Here is a 16056-nt window from a genome sequence, read left to right as displayed (position 1 = left end):
CCGTTCACAGACAGATAGGAGGACACCGGGGAACCGTTCACCTCACCAGCTAACAGAGAATAAACCACTGTACCGTTCTGTCTCCAGTCGGGGTCTCTAGCACTAACGGAGCATAAAGTGGAGCCAGGTTTGTTATTCTCACTCACATATGCGCTGTACGACTGTTCCTCAAACACTGGTGGGTTGTCGTTGATGTCAGCTACAGATAACGGAACACTTTTAGAAGAGGACAGAGGTGGAGAGCCCTCGTCAGTGGCAGTGATTGTAATGTTGTAATCAGACACTAATTCACGGTCCAGTTGTCCTGTGGTGACCAGAGAGTAATAGTTTTTAATAGACGGAACCAACTTAAAGGGGACACCCTGCTGGATGGAGCAGCGGACTTGTCGGTTATTCTCAGAGTCTCTGTCCTGCACGTTAATGATGCCCACCTCTGTACCAGATGGGGCGTTCTCTGGTATCGGGTTAAACATTGATTTAAGATATATTACTGGTGCATTGTCGTTCACGTCAGTGACTTCAATACTTAATGTTGAATATGAAACTAACCCTAATCCATCTTTAGCGCTTATCTGCATTTCATATGATGATACTTTCTCGTAATCAATTGCTCCAGCCACTCTCACTTCTCCAGTTTTGGGGTTTAATGAAAACACATCGCTGTTTTCATCTGAGACATGATCAAATCCATAAGTAATTTCGCTATTTAAACCTTCATCTGGATCAGTGGCACTAACTGTGATTACTAATGCTTCCAGTGGAGAGTTTTCAGGCAGACTTGCTTCATAGACATTCTGACCAAACACTGGTACATTATCATTAGCATCCAGTACAGTGACGTGTATGACCACAGTGCCCGATCTCTGTGGAGAGCCTCCATCGAAGGCGGTAAGTAACAGCACAATCTCTTTTTTGTCTTCCCTGTCCAGTTCTTTGTCTAAGACTAGTTCACAGTATTTGCGACCACTCGCCTTTGTGTTCACATTTAGTTTGAAATGATCATTCTGCTGAAGTGAATAGCCCTGAACAGCATTTTCTCCGATGTCCGCGTCGTGAGCTTCTCCGACAAGAAAACGTTCGCCTTTATCCGCTGACTCCCGTATTTCAATCTTAAGTGATTCCTCTTTAAACTGAGGTGAGTTATCGTTGATGTCTTGAACGCGGATATGAATGCGGTGCAGTTCTAAAGGATTTTCCAGCACTAGCTCCTGTTTCAGAACACACGACGCCTTTTTCGCACAAAGCCCCTCTCGGTCGATCCTTTCTTGTACAATTAACTCGCCAGTATTGAGATTTACGCTGCAATAATTTACACCGCTATCCTCTGTATCTATACGAGCCTTTCGAGCGGACAGTCTGCCCAAATCGAGTCCCAGATCCTTAGCGATATTTCCAATTATAGATCCACGTTTTATCTCCTCTGACATAGAATAGCTCATGTCTCCACTAACGGTCCCGAAGGCAATAGACAGAAAAGCAAGGCCGCAGTGCAGCGCAAATACGCTGTATCCCATTGTTACTGCGAAAAACACAAAACAAATTCTGCTAGCAGTTTTGTAAAGTAAGATCTACAATGACCAATATCCTTCCATACGCGAAACAATCACCAAACCTTTTCCGAAAAATAACTGCAACTGCAGATCCGAGGTTGAAAGTCATAGATAGTGAAGGGTGGGGTATTATTGCAGTCTCTCATTTGCTGGTACACACTGACACCATGAGTATTTCTCTAGGTATAACAACACAACAATATGATTTAATTTCAAACAGAGACACATTCAGAGAAATTTGCCAGTCGAATCTACAAAAACTTTGTGAGAACAAAAAGATAAATTAAGTTTGCCAGATAATTATATACAACTGCTACAGGGTAGGTCAACACCAAACTCAACCATGTTTCCTTCAAGAGCTTCATGTTTTCAGATTATTTTTATATGTCGGGTCATTCCACAAAAAACTATAAGATGGAGCATTTAAATTATAGATATTATATCAAGTGCCAAACCTATATTCCATGATGTCATCTCTCTCTCTCACTAATGAAACTGCGTTCGTTATTGTCATTCTTAATGCACTTTCCTGTTTTACATTTCCACCTTCCTGTTTAAAAAAAATATATTAAGTAAAACTGAGAAAAACTGTATTGAATAAATTCATATGTAGCCTGTAACAGTTACATTATTTAAAACAACAACACCTACAAAGGTGTTGTTGTTTTAAACCTTTAGAGGTGAAAATGTCAAAAAATAAAACGTAAGGATTTTCCTTTTAAAGTAAACTTGCTGTATTATTCTGTTTTTTAGACTGTAAATCCTGACTTTACATTTTCCCCACTGCAGTTTTTACTCTTCTAAAACACTGCAGTTAAAGACAAATTTCTTTTAAATAATTATTGTTCAGCGAACATTTTAACAGCGTGGAAGCTGTAGAAACATCAGTCATACATTTGTGCAGAGAAAAAACTATTTTCTCTGATTGCTTAAATCTGTCCTGATGAATAAAATGTTTAAGCTGTTGCGGTTTTCTGACAGCGGACTGTGTTTTTCAGATGAAGGTTTACATGTGGTGAAACTACGAACCGATTTAATGCTGATGCTAGACATAATTAAAGACAGACTGATCAATAATCTTTATCAAGTTTAAGCAAAGAGACCATATCATTTCACTAACCACGTGGATACAGCAAATGCATCACATAAGATGTTTAGTTTAACCAAAAATTACAGTGCATTTGTGAAATTCATATGCTGGCTGGAGGTTTCTTCATTTAATGTACCGGCTGGCTGTCGGTGAAATTTGAGGTCATAACATGTTATTTAACACCATCAAAAAAATTTCAAGTTCTGTAAGACAAAACTTTTGGTTGAAACGTTAATTTATACAGCGCAAAGAGCATGATGTATGTGGGGAGGGTCTTTCTGGTATTTCAAATATCGCGTAACATACAAAAGAACGACACGCGCGAAGAAAACAAATAATTAGGAAATCATCATGAAATGTACAACTGGCACCTTTTTTAAAGAAACACTCTCACTGGAGGGAGGCAATTTCTTTAACAAAATCACAGATAAACGAAGCGATACTACACCGAAGCAAACAAAGACATTCAGTCTTCTTGTTGAAGGTGCACAAGGACTTATGTATAAAAATCAGCTATGCTCAATGTCTGCTAATATCAAACAAACAAACCAAAAACTTCAGCACCATGGATAGAGTTAGAGAGACACAAAAGACTTTCTCTATTCAAACTTAACCTGTATGGCAGCAGAAATTATTTTTAAAATAATATAAACACCAAAATAAAACTTGAATTGCAAATAACAAGATTGAGAGAAGCGTGGCTGTCTCATTGGGACTACTTTGAAGGGAATAATTATGCATCATACCTCAGTGGCAGTATGGCAGTCCCCGAATACATCAGCAAAATCTGATGGACTTTTCTTCAGAGTCTGGTCAGCAGGCAGCGTGTTGTCATTGTATGATGTCACAAACTTAAAGTCACTGGTTCTAGAACCTGTGGTCAGGTACGCGTCATAATTGTAAGTGCTGCGTAAAGTTCCTGTGCCATCAACATCTGCGTAATTAGGAGGGAGATAACCGCTGGGGATGGCCACTGCTCCGTCAAACAACAGTCTGGGCTTTCTCCTGCGACAAAACCTCAAACCCAGGATGATGATAATGAAAGTCAGGAAAAAGGTGGACACAGACACCAGAGCAATGATCAGATAAGAGGTCAGTTTGGAATTGCTCTCATTATAAGACAGATCCTTCAGTTCTGGCACCTCAGCCAAGTTATCAGAAATAAGTAAATACATGGAACAGGTGGTAGACAGAGGGGGCTGTCCGTTATCTTTCACTGCCACTACAAGGTTCTGTTTCATGCTGTCAGATTCAGAAATGTCCCGCTGTGTCCTGATCTCTCCGCTGTGGACATCAATAGTAAAAAGTCCCGGATCAGTGGATTTGACTATTTGATAGGACAGCCAGGCATTCTGTCCAGAGTCTGCGTCCACCGCGATCACTTTGGACACCAGAGAGCCTCCGTGTGCAGCTTTGGGGACCAGCTCGGTCATGAAGGAGTTGCCCTCCGGGGATGGGTACAGGATCTGAGGAGAGTTGTCATTCACATCTGAGATGAACACACTCACGGTCACATTGCTGCTGAGAGGAGGAGAACCGTTGTCTCTGGCCATCACGTGGACTTTGAAGCTCCTGAACTGTTCATAATCAAACGACCTCACAGCGTGGATCACACCCGTGTCTCCGTTCACAGACAGATAGGAGGACACCGGGGCACCGTTCACCTCACCAGCTAACAGAGAATAAACCACTGTACCGTTCTGTCTCCAGTCGGGGTCTCGAGCACTAACGGAACATAAAGTGGAGCCAGGTTTGTTATTCTCACTCACATATGCACTGTACGACTGCTCCTCAAACACTGGTGGGTTGTCGTTGATGTCAGCTACAGATAACTGAACACTTTTAGAAGAGGACAGAGGTGGAGAGCCCTCGTCAGTGGCAGTGATTGTAATGTTGTAATCAGACACTAGTTCGCGGTCCAGTTGTCCTGTGGTGACCAGAGAATAATAGTTTTTAATAGACGGAACCAACTTAAAGGGGACACCCTGCTTGATGGAGCAGCGGACCTGTCGGTTATTCTCAGAATCTCTGTCCTGCACGTTAATGATGCCCACCTCAGTACCAGGTGACGCGTTCTCAGGTATGGGATTAGACAATGATTTGAGATTTATAACTGGTGCATTGTCGTTCACATCAGTTATATCAATAACAACTTTTGCTTCTGAAGACAGGCCATAACCATCTTTTGCTTCAACAATTACTTCGTATTTCGACCCCTCTTCATAGTCAATATCACCTGTAACATGAATTTCTCCAGTTTTCGGATCAAGTGAAAAAAGCTTTTGTAATTTATCAGAAAGTCGACTAAATTCATAAGTAACCTCTCCATTAACGCCCTCATCTGCATCTGATGCGTTTACTCTGATAACTGGAGTTTTCAGTGGTGAGTTTTCCGGTATACTGGCTGTATATACCGCCTCTGTGAACACGGGGGCGTTGTCATTAGCATCAAGAACAATTACGTGTATGACCACTGTCCCTGATCTCTGAGGGGAGCCACCATCCACGGCTGTGAGCAGTAATTTCATTTCCTGCTGCTCCTCTCGGTCTAACTCCTTATCTAAAACCAGCTCACCATATTTACTGCCAGAACTTGTCGTCTGAATGCTGAACACAAAGTGAGCGTTTTGTTGTAAAATGTAGTTTTGAACGGAATTTTGACCTATATCTGCATCTTGTGCTGCATTAATGCGATACCTGGCTCCTTTGGCCGCTGATTCTCTAATTTCCAGCTTTATAATATCTTTCGGAAAGATTGGCGAATTGTCGTTTATATCCTGGACCTGCAGGGACAACCGGTGCAGCTCCAGTGGATTCTCTAACAGCAAATCGAATTTGAGAACACACGAAGGCCTTTCTCCACAGTGCTCCTCTCGGTCTATCCTCTCCGCAACGAATAACTCTCCGCTTCTCTGGTTTATTCCACAATACTGTCTTTCGCTTCCTTCCAAGTCAACACGAGGTTTTCGAGCAGATAGCCGACCCAGATCCAGCCCGAGATCTTTAGCGATATTCCCAATAACAGATCCGCGTTTCAGCTCCTCCTGTACAGAATAGCTCAGATCTCCGTGTGCGTATTGGACCATATCGAAGAGAAAAACAAAGCAAAGGCTTTGACAAAGACGCTGTCTGTGCGCCATCCTATGACAGCGCTACAGAAGTAAGTTAAAAAAAACGTTATTTTAAATCTTTAAAAACAAGTCACTTCATCAATTTATTTCTATTTTTTGTCGCTGGTATTGTACACTGCAGAGAATAGAATGGTCGAACCCACTGATGGGTGGTGTGCAAAGTAGGTTGAAATTCTCCTGCTTTGCTGGTCTATAGTGACACCCTGAGCATAAATAGCATATAACAGTTTTGCAGAAAACTTTTTTGCTTGATCCGTGAAGATATCATTTCTCTCTCATACTTTAACAAAAATATTTCAACGCGGGTTTTCATACACCGCTGTATGAAGGCAGGATTGTGTAATTTTTTCTTCACTACTCTTTATGTGACTTTTTTTTTCATTGATGTTTAAAGGCTCCATTAAATGGCATTATCTCTCATCCGAATCAAAACTTTGAAAACATACAAATGCTTCGTATATTTTTCCACGCATCATTTACATTAGGGCAGCATTTTTAACATTTTGCCGTTGCTTAAAAGTCAGTCTTGGTTTTCCTGTTTAACTCTCCCTAAATAGTCTGGATAACTTTTAGAATTTTGTCTTGAGACGCACAAAAAACCCTGCAATTAACTTATACAAAGACCATTAAAGAAACATCAGTTCACTAAAAATATGCAATGAATAATAACAGAAAATAAAAAAGAACCAAACCAGTGCTTTCAGTGTTTCAGTAAAATATGACAATACAAGCATTACCTCAGTTACCATGAGATTTAAAAAAAGGAGGGATATTAATACTTCTTTCATGAAGAAACAACTTCTATAAATATGTACAATTCGCTACCGAGAGTCATGTATAACGTGAATTGTCACTCTGTGACCCCAAACAATTTTATGCGGTTACACTTGTGATTCTACTTTTCCTTATTTTTAATCGTAGCTAAGAATAGATGTGATGTCAAAGCAAAATCTTGTTAGGAAAATGGAGCGCATGTGTTCATAAAAACAAATAAAACTGTCAAATTGTAACCTAAAAATTAAAAAAAAATATATATATATATACATAAAACATAGCAGCATAGCAGCGTATTCCCCATGAAAATACGTCACAAGAGGAAACAAAAAGTTCAGCACCAAGGCTAGCAGGGACTAGGCCTGCTCAGCACCAAGGACAGAGACACAGAGCACCAGCTGCATGCCGGCTCCAAAGACACAGACAGGGGCAACTGATAAACTCATTGCAAAGTGGAAAAAAAGCAGTTCGAAACGCCTCTCTGCCTCTCTAGTAGAAGAACAAGAAAAGTATTACAAGTTTGACCCACGCTGGCTAACTTCAATTGAAACACAGATACATTTGGCCAATTAAATAAATAAATAAACAATTAAACAAGTCAACATAGACTGTGTTTCAAAGCTGTTGAGTCAACATGTACCAACAGTATAAGTTCAACGAAACCTGCCATTCATTAGACAGGTTTGTAGAATTGTCCTGGTGTCAGAAAGCACAAATCTTCCAAAAGTTATTCTTTTATTTATTGTTGTGATGGAACTGTCTAAAATATACTAAATGTCCTTCAGGAGATCTAAGCTGATATCTGATGACAACAGAGGAGATGGCCATGTGCCATAATCTGTTTAATACTGAAGGTGATAAGTAAGAACATTAGAGCATTTTTTGTGATCTTTCCTCTAGGAAACACTTACCAGCTTAACAACCCAAGATAATACTTTGTCTGGGCTTTGAGCAAAATGATGAAAGAATGCCTAACCAAAGTTTCATTTAATACTATTTATTTAATACTATCATACACATACTCAGAAACCTCTCAAGTAAAGAGTTCACTTTTTAACTCTTCTGTTCAATACGTTATGATTGACAGACCGTAACTCTCAAGAACATAACACCACACAAAGTAAGTGTTAAGAAAATCAAGGTACAAATACAAGAATAAAAACTAAAAAGAAAAAACACGATCATATCAAGAAACACAGGATTAACATCAAATGAATGTATCTAATTTTTTACTTGTACAGCGGTCTGTTTCTTATTTAGAAGCAAAGTTTAAGAAACACGTGTGGAAAAAAACTGCTCAGTATAAGTGTTTTATCAAAAAGAAAAAAGAAAATGTTCAAGTTCCTTACTTGGCAAAAGTATCACAGTCTCCAACGCTTCGAAATTAACCAATATTTACAAGTTGTACAGTTATTGAAAATAGGACATGCGATATCTTCCTACCTTAGGAGACATATCGCCATCTCCAAACGCATCTGTAAAGTCTGATGGACTTTTCTTCAGAGTCTGGTCAGCAGGCAGCGTGTTGTCATTGTATGATGTCACAAACTTAAAGTCACTGGTTCTTGAACCTGTGGTTAGGTACGTGTCATAATTGTAAGTGCTGCGTAAAGTTCCTGTGCCATCAACATCTGTGTAATTAGGAGGAAGATAACCGCTGGGGATTGCAACTGCTCCATCAAACAACAGTCTGGGCTTTCTCCTACGACAAAACCGCAAACCCAGGATGATGATGATGAAAATCAGGAAAAACGTGGACACAGACACCAGCGCGATGATCAGAAAAGAGGTCAGTTTGGAATTGCTCTCATTATAAGACAGATCCTTCAGTTCTGGCACCTCAGCCAAGTTATCAGAAATAAGTAAATACATGGAACAGGTGGCAGACAGAGAGGGCTGTCCGTTATCTTTCACTGCCACTACAAGGTTCTGTTTCATGCTGTCAGATTCAGAAATGTCCCGCTGTGTCTTGATCTCTCCGCTGTGGACACCAATAGTAAAAAGTCCCGGATCAGTGGATTTGACTATATGATAGGACAGCCAGGCGTTCTGTCCGGAGTCCGCGTCCACTGCGATCACTTTGGACACCAGAGAGCCTCCGTGTGCAGTTTTGGGGACCAGCTCAGTCATGAAGGAGTTGCCCCCCGGGGATGGGTACAGGATCTGAGGAGAGTTGTCATTCACATCTGAGATGAACACACTCACGGTCACGTTGCTGCTGAGAGGAGGAGAACCGTTGTCTCTGGCCATCACGTGGACTTTGAAGCTCCTGAACTGTTCATAATCAAACGACCTCACAGCGTGGATCACACCCGTGTCTCCGTTCACAGACAGATAGGAGGACACCGGGGAACCGTTCACCTCACCAGCTAATAGAGAATAAACCACCGTACCGTTCTGTCTCCAGTCGGGGTCTCGAGCACTAACGGAGCATAAAGTGGAGCCAGGTTTGTTATTCTCACTCACATATGCGCTGTACGACTGCTCATTAAACACAGGTGGGTTGTCGTTGATGTCAGCTACAGATAACTGAACACTTTTAGAAGAGGACAGAGGTGGAGAGCCCTCGTCAGTGGCAGTGATTGTAATGTTGTAATCAGACACTAATTCACGGTCCAGTTGTCCTGTGGTCACCAGAGAATAATAGTTTTTAATAGACGGAACCAACTTAAAGGGGACACCCTGCTGGATGGAGCAGCGGACTTGTCGGTTATTCTCAGAGTCTCTGTCCTGCACGTTAATGATGCCCACCTCTGTACCAGGTGACGCGTTCTCTAGTATCGGGTTAAACATTGATTTAAGATATATTACTGGTGCATTGTCGTTCACGTCAGTGACTTCAATACTTAATGTTGAATATGAAAGTAAGCCTAATCCATCTTTAGCGCTTATCTGCATTTCATATGATGATACTTTCTCGTAATCAATTGCTCCAGCCACTCTCACTTCTCCAGTTTTGGGGTTTAATGAAAACACATCGCTGTTTTCATCTGAGACATGATCAAATCCATAAGTAATTTCGCTATTTAAACCTTCATCTGGATCAGTGGCACTAACTGTGATTACTAATGCTTCCAGTGGAGAGTTTTCAGGCAGACTTGCTTTATAGACATTCTGACCAAACACTGGTACATTATCATTAGCATCCAGTACAGTGACGTGTATGACCAGAGTGCCCGATTTCTGTGGAGAGCCTCCATCGAAGGCGGTAAGTAACAGCACAATCTCTTTTTTGTCTTCCCTGTCCAGTTCTTTGTCTAAGACTAGTTCACAGTATTTGCGACCACTCGCCTTTGTGTTCACATTTAGTTTGAAATGATCATTCTGCTGAAGTGAATAGCCCTGAACAGCATTTTCTCCGATGTCCGCGTCGTGAGCTTCTCCGACAAGAAAACGTTCGCCTTTATCCGCTGACTCCTGTATTTCAATTTTAAGTGATTCCTCTTTAAACTGAGGTGAGTTATCGTTGATGTCTTGAACGCGGATATGAATGCGGTGCAGTTCTAAAGGATTTTCCAGCACTAGCTCCTGTTTCAGAACACACGACGCCTTTTTCGCACAAAGCCCCTCTCGGTCGATCCTTTCTTGTACAATTAACTCGCCAGTATTGAGATTTACGCTGCAATACTTTACACCACTATCCTCCGTATCTATACGAGCCTTTCGAGCGGACAGTCTGCCCAAATCGAGTCCCAGATCCTTAGCGATATTTCCAATTATAGATCCACGTTTTATCTCCTCTGACATAGAATAGCTCATGTCTCCACTAACGGTCCCGAAGGCAATAGACAGAAAAGCAAGGCCGCAGTGCAGCGCAAATACGCTGTATCCCATTGTTACTGCGAAAAAAACAAATTCTGCTAGCAGTTTTGTAAAGTAAGATCTACAATGACCAATATCCTTCCATACGCGAAAAAAATCACCGAACGTTTTGCGAAAAATAACTGCAACTACAGATCCGAGGTTGAAAGTCGTAGATAGTGAGGGGTGGGGTATTATTGCAGTCTCTCATTTGCTGGTACACACTGACACCATGAGTATTTCTCTAGGTATAACAACACAACAGTATGATTTAATTTCAAACAGAGACACATTCAGAGAAATTTGCCAGTCGAATCTACAAAAACTTCGTAAGAACAAAGAGATAAGTTTGCCAGATAATTATATACAACTGCTACCAGGGTAGGTCATCACCAAACTAAACTATGTTTCCTTCAAGAGCTTCATGTTTTCAGATTATTTTTATATGTCGGGTCATTCCACAAAAAACTATAAGATGGAGCATTTAAATTATAGATATTATATCAAGTGCCAAACCTATATTCCATGATGTCATCTCTCTCTCTCACTAATGAAACTGCGTTCGTTATTTTCATTCTTAATGCACTTTCCTGTTTTACATTTCCACCTTCCTGTTTAAAAAAATATATTAAGTAAAACTGAGAAAAAACTGTATTGAATAAATTCATATGTAGCCTGTAACAGTTACATTATTTAAAACAACAACACCTACAAAGGTGTTGTTGTTTTAAACCTTTAGAGGTGAAAAATGTCAAAAATAAAACGTAAGGATTTTCCTTTTAAAGTAAACTTGCTGTATTATTCTGTTTTTTTAGACTGTAAATCCTGACTTTACATTTTCCCCACTGCAGTTTTTACTCTTCTAAAACACTGCAGTTAGAGACAAATTTCTTTTAAATAATTATTGTTCAGCGAACATTTTAACAGCGTGGAAGCTGTAGAAACATCAGTCATACATTTGTGCAGAGAAAAAACTATTTTCTCTGATTGCTTAAATCTGTCCTGATGAATAAAATGTTTAAGCTGTTGCGGTTTTCTGACAGCGGACTGTGTTTTTCAGATGAAGGTTTACATGTGGTGAAACTACGAACCGATTTAATGCTGATGCTAGACATAATTAAAGACAGACTGATCAATAATCTTTATCAAGTCTAAGCAAAGAGACCATATCATTTCACTAACCACGTGGATACAGCAAATGCATCACATAAGATGTTTAGTTTAACCAAAAATTACAGTGCATTTGTGAAATTCATATGCTGGCTGGAGGTTTCTTCATTTAATGTACCGGCTGGCTGTCGGTGAAATTTGAGGTCATAACATGTTATTTAACACCATCAAAAAAATTTCAAGTTCTGTAAGACAAAACTTTTGGTTGAAACGTTAATTTATACAGCGCAAAGAGCATGATGTATGTGGGGAGGGTCTTTCTGGTATTTCAAATATCGCGTAACATACAAAAGAACGACACGCGCGAAGAAAACAAATAATTAGGAAATCATCATGAAATGTACAACTGGCACCTTTTTTAAAGAAACACTCTCACTGGAGGGAGGCAATTTCTTTAACAAAATCACAACTACACGAAGGCATACTACACCGAAGCAAACAAAGACATTCAGTCTTCTTGTTGAAGGTGTACAAGGACTTATGTATAAAAATCAGCTATGCTCAATGTCTACTAATATCAACAAAAAACAAAACAAAAAACTTCAGCACCATGGATAGAGTTAGAGAGACACAAAATACTTTCTCTAATCAAACTTAACCTGTATGGCAGCAGAAATTAATTTTAAAATAGTGTAAACCCCATCAATTTCTTCCGTGTGAAAACTATCAAATAAGTGAATAAAACAAGTTGAAATGTGAAAAAAACAACGGTAACCTTGAGTCAGCAATGCGAATTTTCAATGAACATTCCTCGACCGTCTAAAAGTAAACACCAAAATAAAACTTGAATGGCAAATAAGATTGAGAGAAGCGTGGCTGTCTCATTGGGACTACTTTGAAGGGAATAATTATGCATCATACCTCAGTGGCAGTATCGCAGTCCCCGAATACATCAGCAAAGTCTGATGGACTTTTCTTCAGAGTCTGGTCAGCAGGCAGCGTGTTGTCATTGTATGATGTCACATACTTAAAGTCACTGGTTCTAGAACCTGTGGTCAGGTACGCGTCATAATTGTAAGTGCTGCGTAAAGTTCCTGTGCCATCAACATCTGCGTAATTAGGAGGAAGATAACCGCTGGGGATGGCAACTGCTCCATCAAACAACAGTCTGGGCTTTCTCCTGCGACAAAACCTCAATCCCAGGATGATGATGATAAAAGTCAGAAAAAACGTGGACACAGACACCAGCGCGATGATCAGATAAGAGGTCAGTGTGGAATTGCTCTCATTATAAGACAGATCCTTCAGTTCTGGCACCTCAGCCAAGTTATCAGAAATAAGTAAATACATGGAACAGGTGGCAGACAGAGAGGGCTGTCCGTTATCTTTCACTGCCACTACAAGGTTCTGTTTCATGCTGTCAGATTCAGAAATGTCCCGCTGTGTCCTGATCTCTCCGCTGTGGACACCAATAGTAAAAAGTCCCGGATCAGTGGATTTTACTATTTGATAGGACAGCCAGGCGTTCTGTCCGGAGTCCGCGTCCACCGCAATCACTTTGGACACCAGAGAGCCTCCGTGTGCAGCTTTGGGGACCAGCTCGGTCATGAAGGAGTTGCCCTCCGGTGAGGGGTACAGGATCTGAGGAGAGTTGTCATTCACATCTGAGATGAACACACTCACGGTCACGTTGCTGCTGAGAGGAGGAGAACCGTTGTCTCTGGCCATCACGTGGACTTTGAAGCTCCTGAACTGTTCATAATCAAACGACCTCACAGTGTGGATCACACCCGTGTCTCCGTTCACAGACAGATAGGAGGACACCGGGGCACCGTTCACCTCACCAGCTAACAGAGAATAAACCACTGTACCGTTCTGTCTCCAGTCGGGGTCTCGAGCACTAACGGAACATAAAGTGGAGCCAGGTTTGTTATTCTCACTCACATATGCGCTGTACGACTGTTCCTCAAACACTGGTGGGTTGTCGTTGATGTCAGCTACAGATAACTGAACACTTTCAGAAGAGGACAGAGGTGGAGAGCCCTCGTCAGTGGCAGTGATTGTAATGTTGTAATCAGACACTAGTTCGCGGTCCAGTTGTCCTGTGGTGACCAGAGAATAATAGTTTTTAATAGACGGAACCAACTTAAAGGGGACACCCTGCTTGATGGAGCAGCGGACCTGTCGGTTATTCTCAGAATCTCTGTCCTGCACGTTAATGATGCCCACCTCTGTACCAGGTGACGCGTTCTCGGGTATGGGGTTAGTTAGTGATTTCAGATTTATAACTGGTGCATTGTCGTTCACATCAGTTATATCAATAACGACTTTTGCTTCTGAAGAAAGGCCATAACCGTCTTTTGCTTCAACAAGCAATTCGTATTTCGAGCCTTGTTCATAATCGATATCACCTGTCACAAGGATTTCTCCCGTTTTGTGATCAAGCAAAAAAAGCTTTTCTAATTTATCAGAAAGTCGACTAAATTCATATGTAACCTCTCCATTAACGCCCTCATCTGCATCTGATGCGTTTATTCTGATAACTGGAGTTTTCAAAGGTGAGTTTTCCGGTATACTGGCTGTATATACCGCCTCTGTGAACACGGGGGCGTTGTCATTAGCATCAAGAACAATTACGTGTATGACTACTGTCCCTAATCTCTGAGGGGAGCCACCATCCACGGCTGTGAGCAGTAATTTCATTTCCTGCTGCTCCTCTCGGTCTAACTCCTTATCTAAAACCAGCTCACCATATTTACTGCCAGAACTTGTCGTCTGAATGCTGAACACAAAGTGAGCGTTTTGTTGTAAAATGTAGTTTTGAACGGAATTTTGACCTACATCTGCGTCATGTGCTCTATTAATGCGATACCTGGCTCCTTTGGCCGCTGATTCTGTAATTTCCAGCTTTATAATATCTTTCGGAAAGATTGGCGCATTGTCGTTTATGTCCTGGACCTGCAGGGACAACCGGTGCAGCTCCAGTGGATTCTCTAATAGCAAATCGAATTTGAGAACACACGAAGGCCTTTCTCCACAGTGCTCCTCTCGGTCTATCCTCTCCGCAACGAATAACTCTCCGCTTCTCTGGTTTATTCCACAATACTGTCTTTCGCTTCCTTCCAAGTCAACACGAGGTTTTCGAGCAGATAGCTCACCCAGATCCAGCCCGAGATCTTTAGCGAAATTTCCAATAACAGATCCGCGTTTCAGCTCCTCCTGTACAGAATAGCTCAGATCTCCGTGTGCGTATTGCACCATATAAAAGAGAAAAACAAAATAAAGGCTTTGACAAAGACGCTGTCTGTGCGCCATCCTATGACAGCACTACAGAAGTTAAAACACGTTATTTTAAATCTTTAAAAACAAGTCACTTCATCAATTTATTTCTATTTTTTGTCGCTGGTATTGTACACTGCAGAGAATAGAATGGTCGAACCCACTGATGGGTGGTGTGCAAAGTAGGTTGAAATTCTCCTGCTTTGCTGGTCTATAGTGACACCCTGAGCATAAATAGCATATAACAGTTTTGCAGAAAACTTTTTTGCTTGATCCGTGAAGATATCATTTCTCTCTCATACTTTAACAAAAATATTTCAACGCGGGTTTTCATACACCGCTGTATGAAGGCAGGATTGTGTAATTTTTTCTTCACTACTCTTTATGTGACATCTTTCTTTCATTGATGTTTAAAGGCTCCATTAAATGGCATTATCTCTCATCCGAAAAAAACTTTGAAAACATACAAATGCTTCGTATATTTTTCCACGCATCAGTTACATTAGGGCAGCATTTTTAACATTTTGCCGTTGCTTAAAAGTCAGTCTTGGTTTTCCTGTTTAACTCTCCCTAAATAGTCTGGATAACTTTTAGAATTTTATCTTGAGACGCACAAAAACCCATTCCCCTAACTTATATAAATACCTGTAAAGAAACATTAATTCATTAAAATATGCAATGAGTAATAACAGTAAACACAAAAGAACCAAACCAGTGCTTTCAGTGTTTCAGTAAAATATGACAATACAAGCATTACCTCAGTTACCATGAGATTTAAAAAAAGGAGGGATATTAATACTTCTTTCATGAAGAAACAACTTCTATAAATATGTACAATTCGCTACCAAGAGTCATGTATAATGTGAATTGTCACTCTGTGACCACAAACAATTTTATGCAGTTACACTTGTGATTCTACTTTTCCTTATTTTTAATTGTAGCTAAGAATAGATGTGACGTCAAAGCAAAATCTTGTTAGGAAAATGGAGCGTACGTCTCCATAAGAACAAAAGAAAGTGTCAAAGTGTAACCTAAAAATTTTAAAAAGTTATACATAAAACATAGCGGCATAGCAGCGCATTCCCCATGAAAATACGTCACAAGAGGAGACAAAAGGTTCAGCACCAACGACAGCATAGACTAAGCCTGCTCAGCACCAAGGACAGAGACACAGAGCACCAGCTTCATGTCGGCTCCAAAGCTACAGACAGGGGCAACTGATAAACTCATTGCAAGGTGGAAAAAAAGCAGTTCCAAACGCCTCTCTGCCTCTCTAGCAGAAGAACAAGAAAAGTATTACAAGTTTGAACCATGCTGGCTA

The 16056-nt window shown here is 40.7% G+C and overlaps 2 protein-coding genes across 8 annotated transcripts in view; both read right to left on the bottom strand.

Moving 5' to 3' along the window:
- LOC116335353 (protocadherin gamma-C5-like) overlaps positions 1–16056 on the bottom strand; it is a 281881-nt gene that overhangs the window by 222122 nt on the left and 43703 nt on the right. Inside the window, exon 1 of one of the 7 annotated variants that reach the window (XM_039618279.1) lies at positions 12378–14827. The exons of the other annotated variants lie outside the window; for them this stretch is intronic. Coding sequence (XP_039474213.1) covers positions 12378–14771 — 2394 coding nt within the window. The 5' untranslated portion in view covers positions 14772–14827. Of the gene's footprint in view, positions 1–12377; positions 14828–16056 lie in introns of those variants that run through there. 7 annotated transcript variants of the gene reach the window in all.
- On the bottom strand, positions 7956–10431 carry LOC120443587 (protocadherin gamma-A11-like). Its single transcript, XM_039622495.1, has one exon. The coding sequence runs from the start codon at positions 10377–10379 to the stop codon at positions 7956–7958; it is 2424 nt and encodes an 807-aa protein (XP_039478429.1). The 5' UTR covers positions 10380–10431.

The sequence above is a fragment of the Oreochromis aureus genome, linkage group 2 (genome assembly GCF_013358895.1).
Source record: "Oreochromis aureus strain Israel breed Guangdong linkage group 2, ZZ_aureus, whole genome shotgun sequence".
Lineage (NCBI taxonomy): Eukaryota > Metazoa > Chordata > Actinopteri > Cichliformes > Cichlidae > Oreochromis > Oreochromis aureus.
The sequence above is the reverse complement of the archived record's forward strand: the minus strand, read 5'-3'. Positions and strand labels throughout refer to the sequence as shown.